The following is a 10,547-nucleotide window of genomic DNA, read 5'->3' on the forward strand; positions in this document are numbered from 1 at the left end:
CCTCAAATGTTGCAATAAAGTTCCTAACAGGCAACTATGATGATAATTATGATCCTTTGACTTAGTCTCAAGGTAGGATGATGTAAAAAAGGAGGCATCGAGAGCTCTTCTAGCAGTAAAAGTCATATGCTGGGGCTGACAACTACCCTGACCTATATTCCTACATTTGTTTCAGCGTCAACGCTCCTCCCAAACCACTTCACTGGTTTCAGGCAAATATTTCACCAGGGTGTTAATGCCAAAATACCCACCAGTTTTCATCAGTACGTTCAGGCATCATAACCTGTGTCTCCACAGAAATCAGTGCACTAATGAAGTGGGGCCCTACATGCCAACACAGGGAAAAGGCCTTAACGCAGAGTACAACAGTAAAAAACAGGTTTTTGGTTGCTCCTTACCTTACAGATATGTAAACCTTAAGTGCTTTTATACAAGCCATATTAGAAGAAAAAAAATAAAAAGCAACAGGAGCCAAAATCCTCAATATAAAAATGAAATTTATATGCTGAGTTTAACTCCTCAACTTTGAGCCAGTTTGGCTTTCTCTTTCCAGCATCATGTAAGTTCCTGGCTCTGCAGGTGAGCCTACAAAAATAAGCTACCCTGGAGGAAATGAGGGTATAAATGTTTATAGTGCACCTCATACCCTGTGGTAACCACCCACCCCAACCTTTCACCCCCTCCCCAGTAAACACAGCAAACTACGCCCCTCTTTACTATGGGGTGAGCTCTGGAACACTCATCATAATGTGTGAGGTACACACTTCAAGAGATACCAGCACCATCAATCCACACCCTCACCTGCTTTGGGGCAACTTATTCACACAGCTACTCCCTCTGGGCTGTGAAGAATTTTTTTCAGACATTTCTGGACAATTATCTTCATTATTGCCTTTTCTGCCATACTGCAGAGCTCCAAAATACCTTGCAACTTTCAGCAGCAAGTGACCCTACCTTAAGTGCAGTTATTTTAAGAAATCACCAGTACTTGTATATAATTAATTTCTTTAAAACCAGCTTCAAGAACAAGGTGGCACATCAAATGTGTGAGGCCTACTCAAGTGACACCACATTTGGTGTCATAGAATCACAGAAGCTATAAGGTTGGAAGAGACCTCCACAATCATCACGTCCAACCATCAACTCAACACTACCAGGACCACTACACCATGTCACCAGGTGCCATACACACATGCTTTCTGAACCCCCTCCAGGGATGGGGACTCCACCACCTCCCTGTGCAGCCTGCTCCAATGCCTCACCACTCTGGCAGGAAAGAAATTCTTCCTAATAATCCAGTCTAAACTTCCCCTGGTGCAACTTCAGCCCATTGCCTCTCATTGTATTGTTACTTACTTGAGAGAGAAGACCAACACCCACCTCACTCCAACCTCTTTCAGAGTGTTAAAGCTAGCAGAAGTCAAGCCTCAGACAGATACTTCTTACAGTTCAAAACCTTCCTGGACTTAGGGTTAGCAACAATCTTATCAAGAAGGAGGTTGAACTAGAGAAGACCTCCAGAAGTCCCTTCCAACCACAGCTGCTGTCAGCACCTAGACAGGACCAAGATGTTCATAGCCATAGCAGAGCGTAAGGTGAATGCCCCAGCTCAAACCTTCAACACACAAAACTGATGATGGCAAGTGAAAGGACACATCAAACTTAGAGACCAACTCCTGCATTTCCCAGAACACCTTAAGAGAAGAGTGGCTACTTCCCATTCCCTCACTGTTCTCTTTTTTTTTTTTTACCTCCTCTTTTTAAAGATAATTTACTTACCCTGGAGGCTAACTTGCTATGCAGAATAGGTCAATGATGATTTTCAGATTTTTTAACTCCTGGACCCTTTTCAAGCAGATAGTGCATGCAAGAACACTGCAACTCCTCCTGCTTTAAATGCCAAAAAGAGACGTTCCCATGGTGCTGTCCAGGCAGAAGTTGGGCAGCTGTGCAGAAGGACTATGAACCCTCTCCCTCCTAGAAGCTTAGGAAAAGGAGCTGAAAAGCTCACAGGTTTGACTTATTTCATGCCTGCCACAGGAAAACAGCAGCTAGCAAAACAGGCAGCGCAAAGCAATACTGAATCAGTCCAACCACCTTCAGCTTTGACAAATCAGAAGTCGCCCCAGCTCTTAAAATCCATCTAGAGCACACTCATAAGAGGAATGACCAATGAAATTACTTATTCGTACATACAAACATACGGGTACACTTCATCTTGCATCATGTGTGTTAGAAATTCTCAGCAACATCCCTGTTCCAGCTTTTGTTTTTGTAATTGTGCTTGTGTAATAAATAAACAGTGCATTGAGCTAACTGAGACAACCCATCAGATCTGAAAGTTGAGAAAGTCAACACAGCAGCAGCAAATCACCAAAGTGCTTGTTCACAACGTCTGTCGGACAGACCCCAGATCAATTTGCAGAACACCCACTCTGCTTCCTTCCCTCAAAGTTCGTCGACAGCAGTAACATTAATTTTTGGCAATTCACACTCTTCTTTGAAGTGGCAGTTTTCCAGGATGTCCTTGTAATAGTCCTTGAGGTCCGCATACGTAGAGATGGTTTTGTTGGAGTGATGGAACGACATCAGTTTTTCGTTCAGCAGCATCTGCACTTGATACTCCTCCTCAGCAGCCGTCACGTGGTCGCAGTGGTAGAGCACGAACACCAGGTTGGCTCCGTACGGCACGATCCGGCCGCTGCGGAACTTCCGCTGCGCTTGCCTGAGGTAATTGTTTGCCCTGAGAGGCTCATCATCTTTGAAGAAACCCATCAGGGCAAGCAGCGGCTGAAGGGTCTCCGCATGTCCAACTTGTATAATTAAAGGTGAGGAAATGGGTTTTGAACTAAAAAACAAAAAAAAAAAAAGAGAAGCAGAAGGGATGAGCAAGCGCCTGTGCTGTAAAGCAAACAAACAGAGCGCACGGCTCTCAGCAAAGGAGGCTTAAAGCAGAATTTGAACTGGGTTTATACCACTGCACGATAAAATCGTGTTTGGGAACTTCAGTGTATTAGACTTTTTTTTTTAAAAGCATCACAGCTTCCTAAATTTTGTCCCAATCTAAGCTATTGGCTCTTACATAAAAGGTAAGAAGTTGTATTAGGTGTAGCTAGGCTACAGGTGGAGCCTGGCACAAATATGGCACAGAAAGCAAGTAGCTCGTGTCTTCTGCAACACTGGGCCACCACAAACACCTATCGCCATTCCCCTGCCACGGGAAACCTCCCTGCCATTCTTCTTTTCTTAACCAAATAGAACTTTTACTAGGAGTTTCACAGAGTTGCTTTAGTTCAAACCCACGGCTAAACCAGAACAGCTTTTCCCAGGATACCAGAAGTATCCAAATTTCCAGGCATAATGAATTATTAAGTGAGACCATCCAGGATGCAATCTGTTTCACAGAAAGCAATGACTTATTATTAAAAGCCTACCTTTTTTCTTTAGCTAGTCTAAATACTTCAGAGCTGTTTTAAAAAGTCTTTTTGATAAGCTTTTGACTAAATTAATCCAAGGTGTAGCAAAGAGAAGCCCCCACCCAGCTTAGACCTGGAAAGCTGTCAAGTTCTCAGCATTAAGTTTGCTAGAATTGAGGATTAAAAAACCCTTTTCCAACTGCTGCAGTAAAAGTTAAGTGACAATTCAGTTTCAAGATCAAAATCAATTTGAAGTACAAACTTACCAGCCCATTATAAAACTAAAGTAAACCCCTACTTACCTTCTGACCTAATTACAACTACACGATTGCTTGCACAAGCAAACAAATCACTGATTTAAGGCACAAACTGCTTCCCTTCCTGGCACACCACCACCAGAGCAGGATTTAAGGAGTTTCTTGCCCACCTCTATGACCACTAGTGCTTTTAACTGCCTATCCTGCTAGAACAAGAATAGTAACTTGATAGGGAAACCCTGCCAAGTTTTTTTATTTTTTTTCTATAACATGGTTCAGCTGTTTGAAAGGTGCATCAGCATTTACCAAAGTTTAGTTTGAAGACATGGATCCAGTCACTAACAGAAAACAGTTATCCCTCTGCAATTAATTAGTTCAACTTGTAAGTGGGACTACTGTTACTGCTAATTCTTGAGAATACCTACTAGGCAAAAAGAAGATTCTGCTCCCTCAGCGCACAGGCCACCAAATTAAACTGCTGATTCATACCACAAACAAAGCCTAAATCGAGGACAGTTTGGGCAACAGAAGGTTGGTTACACATTGCTCAACCAAGAGCTGGCTTGCTGCACAAGGAAGCAGCAGCCAAGACAAAAATCCGCCCTTTGCTACAGAGAAGGATGATGGTTATTGGGGACTGTCTCCAAATGGCCCCAGAAGCCCAGGTCACTTGATGTAAAACCACCTTTACCTCTCATGAGGCAAGAGGTGGTCTTTGGCAACACTCCACCAGCCACTGAGGTCCACCCACAGATGAGATACAACTAGATTGGCCTGGAACGAAGGCGGTTCCACCGCTCCTACCTAAAGTCTGAAGCAACTGAAAAAACGGTTAACTGGGGGACCTTCCCGACCAGAGTTCCCATCTACAGGCAAGCCAGAATTCAGGGCAGGCACCGGATGGGCTTGGTGCTACCAGCTCGACACAGCCCCATTGTTTGTGCAGCCCAAAACAGAACCTGCAGCTCTTCAGCCTCTGCTCCTTAGACAGGGATGTGCACAGCTGTGCACACCTCCCCCCACCCCGGCAAAAAATAATTTAAAAAATAGATCAGAAACCTGCCTGTCTCCTATTCAAAAGAAGCATCAGAACTACAGAAAGGTTCTGGATGGAAGATGTTACATGTTTTTCATCCATCTCTTTGCTGCACCAAGTTGTGCATTCACTGTAGCCTCTCTTCCAGCTCCTCCAAAGCCCGTGGTTCTGCCTGTGTTTCTCCCCTTGTTATTTAAGATTCCTCATTTTAAAACTGTAAAGCTTTTGGATCTTTTGACCCCATTCTCTTCCTTTCCTCTTCATTCTGTGTTCCTTTCTCTTACTCATCTGACTAGTTCATTTATATCCTCCACACACACCTTCAGGCAATTATTTTTAGGTTTTCAGACACGTTCACATCCCTACTGTCAGCCAGCCACCAGGAAGAGCAGCAAAACCCACATCCTTACAGCAGACAACAGAAGGCTGGTCCTTGGACCTGTTGCCATTTCCAACTCGGAGGTCTGCTGGGCCAGACATGGCTTCTACGTAACGTAGGACCTCTCACCAAATCATTCCTTTGTCAAACCTCTCCCTAAATCCATGCACATTTCTGTTACGCACAACACTCCACAGAAAGGAGCTGCACAGCTTCACACACTGCTCTTGATTTTTTCTATTTGTAGATGCTATGTACTGTTTAATCCTGTCTGCTTACAACTTTGCAATGATATTCTTTCCAAGTTGAGAAATCCTACCTTAGTCATACCACCATTTGTCAAATGAGCTCTATCCTTTTATATCAGAGCATTAGAAATGCACAAGATTCCAACAGTAGCCCTCCTCATAAATTCACAGTGCACCCATGATGCTCTGTGTTCCTAATTCATGACATCTTAACACCTTTTCTAGTCACCTTACCGAAGTTCCAGATACTTCCAGACAACTGTAATAATCTCAAAACTCAACTCCTGAGCAGTAAATTATCCAAGGTTCTACCTCACAAATGATAAGAGAATTTTTACCATGTGGGTTACTTCATAGAGCTGCAATTTCTAAGCCTCGTCTCACAAGGTCCTGTCACAATCTTCCTAGTAGAAACAATTTATCTTGCTTATCTTGAATAAAAGTGCTGCATTTGCAACACCACTCAAGCACTCACCTCTTTCTCCTGGCCATTTACAACATGTTGAGCAGCTGAGATCCTTGCACATCTATCTCCACTAGAGACATGCCGCTGCTAGAAAAATCAATCCACTCTCCCCACCCTCCATTTCCTGGATTTTTATCCATTTTTCTACCAATGTAAGGACATTCCCTCTTAACCCTGGTGGCTTGATTTGACAAGGACAGATGCTTGGAAATCATGACTCCCAATCCCCTTCTCTACAACTCCCTGAAGGGAGACTGGAGTGACGTGGGGGTTGGTCTCTTCTCCCAAGGAACTAGCAATAGGCTGAAGCTGCACCAGGGGAGGTTTCAACTGGCTATTTAGAAGAACTTCTTTCCTGCCAGAGTGGTGAGGCATTGGAGCAGGCTGCCTGGGGACATGGTGGAGACTCCATCCCTACAGAGGTTCAAAAAAAATGTGTAGACATGACACCTGGGGACATGGTTTAATTGTCGTGGTAGTGCTGGGTTGGTGGTTGGGCTTGATGATCTTGGAGATCTTCTCCAACCTTAATGATTCAATAATTCTATTTGTATGCTTGCTGATCCTTCTCAGGAGCTCCCAGAGGTGTGTTTTCCAGATGCTACTCTTGTATACCACACTTTGTCAAGGTGTTTATCAATGCTAGTCCCAACTGTTATTTCTACTAGGTCTTTAATTCTGATTCTCTCCTGGAGCTGTTTTTGTTGTTGCTGTTTTTCTTTTTTTCATTTATTTATTTGGTTTTAAATCATTACACCTACTAGCCCCCACAAGCTTCTTGGCTGAAACCAATACACACAGATGGTCTGTATTTTCTAGCTTACTAAGCAAGGAAACTAGTAGTGTAAATATGCTGCTAACGTCTTCAAAGCAAGTGTTACATGGGCATTATTCACTACCCAGGGAGTGGATTTCACATGCCCACCCCACCACCCAAAAAAAGTTTCAGAGCTGCTAAGAAAAGAAAAAGAAAAACAACCAAACAAACTAAAAAAACACATTTAAACATTCTGGCTACCAGTGCTGACTTGAAGCAAGGTTTGGCTTTACTCCCCAGCTGATCCTAGCAGGAGTTTTGAAATGGATGCAAATCACAAGAAGTTCTCAGTTAAAAAACTAGCAAGACACGTTTCCAAACCCGGAAACAAATCACAGCACATGCACACACAGAGAGAAGCTTTAAAGAACCAGGAAAGAAAATGCCATGAAGACAAAACACAAGGGGATCATTCTCACTGTAACTTGAGGTTTTCTTTTACCTGCTTCAGTCTCATGAAATCCTCATGCCAACAGGCTAAACCACCTCGGGAGACAAACCAAACCTCTCCCACTCACAGCTACCCCACCATATTATTTAATGAGGATTAAAACTGTTTCCTTATACGATGCAACCCTGAGTTCTCAGCAGCCTCTCCAACGTGGAATACTTGGTTTCTCACCAGTGCTGGATATCTGATTTCTAAGACTACTCAAGCACTCCCTGTTCAGTCTCTGGGGTCAAGACTCAGTTCAGACGTAGTTTCCTATCACCTAATAGCGACAATAAAAATCACCATCAAGGTTAAAACAGCAACAATGGCATTTTTAATCAGGGGGAAATCACAAAAGATTGCCTCTTCAGAGCATGTACACAGGCAAAGGTTACTACTGCCCCTACACCTCCGATAAAGTAAAGACAGGAGTGCAAAGCACAGTCACCAAAACACTGATAAATTCTGAACAGTAGCACGGGCTAATAAAATATTACACACAAGGCCTGATGTTTCCACACTCAGTCTTCTTTACGATCAATTAACAACTCAGCATCACGTGGAAGCATCGGTCAAAGTTCTCAACATCGTACTCTGGAAACTGTTAATGATATTTCAGTTCACTTTTTTTTTTCCTCTCCATTTTATTTAGTAGTAAATGACTTGGGAAAGCACATCCATCAATAGCAAAAACATAAATCTCATTTCCAACTTTAAAGGGAGATGAAGAGACTGTACATAAAACTTTGCCATGGAACACTAAGACTTCATCTGAAAGGCAGTGCTGGTGATTGGTTTCATATTCATTTTATGGGGCACCTCCTAATGAGCAGGACACAAGCCATGTCCACTGAAGCCATGTGTCAACTTCAGCTACTGAACCACCCACACTGTCACCTTCTAAGTAAATCTGACCCCAGCTGAAAATGAGGAAGTTACTGACCAATTCCTCAGTACAACCCTGAAAGAGAAGTCTCACCGTGGAAAATTGGGCACCATGGAGAATCACTGATCCAGGATTTAACATTCAGGCGAATCCTAGTTCTCCTTAATCCCAGCAAATTTGGGTTTAACCCTGAAACTTCTGCAGTACTTCACCCATCCTTAAAAGGAGTGCTCTTCCTAGGACCACCAATCACTTCCCATATGGAAGGAGCAAACCTTCAGCTAAGCAAAACGCAAACCCCAGGAGACAGTGGGACAAGAAGGAACGTTTCCTACAGTGAAGTTTAACTGGTCTATCTTCATAAGTCACATAAAGATGCCCCCAACAACGAGTTTTAACAACTGTTAAACAAGCAAGCTGAGACTACATTCCATCTTTTTTCTCCCCAGTACAAAAGCCAGGACAAAGGACTCAAACCACTCTGTTTTCAGCTATGGGATGAATTCTCCATCCCTCCCACTTTCCCCTATAAGTTTTATCTGGGAGAAAAAGAGCTGGAGGAACCCTAGATCTACAAGGAAACAGCAGAGATGGGGGAATGCAGTGGCAGCGGGGGGACTCAGAGGGCAGCAGAAATACTTAACAGTGGTCTTCCTCAGACTGTTATCACCAGTGGAAAGAAGGGGAAAAAAAATTAAAAGTCTGTCAAACAGCATTGAGTCTTCAGGTGTCAAAACTTCCACCTTGAATATCAGGACAGAAGACAGCTGTGCTCATTCACTTCTAGAATCAACACCAACACAACAAAAGGCCACCACAAATACTGGTAAGATAGAACTTCTTTTCCATCAGGGACACACATGAGCTCACTCATGGCAAAGGCCAACTCATTTAAAAGCCCGATTAAAAGGCAACAGCTCTTATCTAGTCCTGCAAGAGTTAATCACCCAAGGCTAACCAGGCTTTCTGCATTCCACTTCAGAGCTTCTGCAGTTTCAAAGGCTCCTTTCTGAATGATCCCACCTCTCGAATTCCCACAGACCTCAGAGATTAAATGTGTTATTGCAGCAGCATCATGCCAACGCTAAGTGTTGAACCGTTGTGACGAGCCAAGACCAAGTCAAGAGGATCATGCCACGTGTAAAGCCCTTCCTGCCCAAGGGGAATACCAGTTAGATCAGTTCATTTGTGTGGCAGTTACCTAGGTACTACTTTGCTTTTATTCTTTTTAACTCCTTAGATAAAAGGCTATGACTCTGTAAAAGTTGCTGAGATATCTTTTCAGAGTAATCCTGAGCAAGCAGGTATTAGGTAATTAATGTGAGGTTAAGTATGCTCTGGGAGGTTTCAAAGGCACAAGCAACACTTTAGACACTTCGAAGTAAGCCCACATAGTAGCCTGCTGGCTACAAACCACCCTGCACGTCAAATAATACAAATGACATGTCTGCATGTCATAGCCCTGGTTTTCCTTTGGAGCTGCTCTGCTACTGGGCTGGTGATCAAACACACCAGTTCACAAGTTCCACCAAGGGACACAAAACACCCTGAACCTGCCGATGCAGCAAGAGAGCCAAGAACATGCCCTGTGCAAATGTGGCATCCCACCACAAAGTTTTATTAAAAGAAATGACTGAACAATTTAGCTTTGAGCAAGGCTTTTTTTTTTTTTTTAATCTGATTGTATCATTTCTGCTGCACACGTGGAAGCTTTTTTGCTCGGTTCCTTTTGCACATACTATAAAAAGGTTGTTTTGAACAGTTAATTGGGTTTAGATCATAGATCAAATTCTTTTGTACTGAGTCATAGGTTGGAAGGGAGCAATTAGGGCCCAGTAGTAAAGGGCTACAAAGAGGTTATCAGTTGTGTTGTGAACTGACCTGCAAAGAAGGCAGCAAATTATGTGAAACAATAAAAGCTACTAATAAATTGGCACATTGGGCTGTTTACCTTATAGCTTAGCCTGGCATAAAAATTACCTTCACTTGATCTTGAAATATGTCCAAATTCAAATAAGTCTTTATTTTAAATACCTTGAAGCTGCTTACTCTCAGAGAAAACCACCAAGTATTTTGCAATGTGTCTGTGCAGCTAGGTTAGTATTTTCAACTATCAGCCCCTACCTTAAACACTGAGATGGCTGCACCAAGCACACCTCCCCATTTCCAAAGACTTAGGGTAATCCGTTCAGACAGTGCAAGTAATAACAGACACCTCATATCCTCCTTCACAGGGGTCTGGTGGAGGGTCTAGGGAACATGTCTTCTCAGGAGCAGCTGAGGGAATGGGACTGTTTAGCCTGGAGAAGAGGAGGCTGATGGGAGATGTTCTTGCTCCTTCCAGCTCCCTGAAAAGACACTGGAGTGAGCTGTGGGTTGGTGTCTTCTCCAAAGGAACCAGCAATAAGGTGAGAGGCAACATGCTCTGCTGAGAGCTGAAGCTGCATGGGGGAGGTTTCAATTGAATATTGGGAAGAATTTCTTTCCTGACAGAGTGGTGAGGCCCTGGAGCAGGCTGCCCAGGGAGGTGGTGGAGTCACCATTCCTAGAGGCATTCAGAAAATGTATCGACCTGGTATTTTGCGACATGGTTTAGTGGTCATGGTAGT

At 43.4% G+C, this 10,547-nt stretch overlaps 1 protein-coding gene across 1 annotated transcript; it reads right to left on the reverse strand.

Moving 5' to 3' along the window:
• Positions 1-2,448: 2,448 nt before the first annotated feature.
• Positions 2,449-5,189, reverse strand: LOC103782351 (multiple inositol polyphosphate phosphatase 1-like). Its single transcript, XM_008950123.1, has 3 exons — positions 5,076-5,189; positions 4,365-4,477; positions 2,449-2,848 (listed from the first exon to the last, which is right to left on the reverse strand). The coding sequence occupies exons 1-3, from the start codon at positions 5,187-5,189 to the stop codon at positions 2,449-2,451; spliced, it is 627 nt and encodes a 208-aa protein (XP_008948371.1).
• Between the last annotated feature and the right edge of the window lie 5,358 nt (positions 5,190-10,547).

The sequence above is a fragment of the Merops nubicus genome, unplaced genomic scaffold (assembly GCF_000691845.1).
Source record: "Merops nubicus isolate BGI_N331 unplaced genomic scaffold, ASM69184v1 scaffold33950, whole genome shotgun sequence".
NCBI lineage: Eukaryota > Metazoa > Chordata > Aves > Coraciiformes > Meropidae > Merops > Merops nubicus.

Bases quoted from the DNA above. Each gene is read 5' to 3' on its own strand.
- LOC103782351 (XM_008950123.1), bottom strand. From the start codon at position 5,189: ATGTCTGGCCCAGCAGACCTCCGAGTTGGAAATGGCAACAGGTCCAAG. The intron at 4,478-5,075 runs GTAGGGATGTGA...TTCAGACTTTAG, and splicing joins TTCCTGGTGGCTGGCTGACA to GTAGGAGCGGTGGAACCGCC. The intron at 2,849-4,364 runs GTAAAGGTGGTT...TTTGTTTTTTAG, and splicing joins CACCTCTTGCCTCATGAGAG to TTCAAAACCCATTTCCTCAC.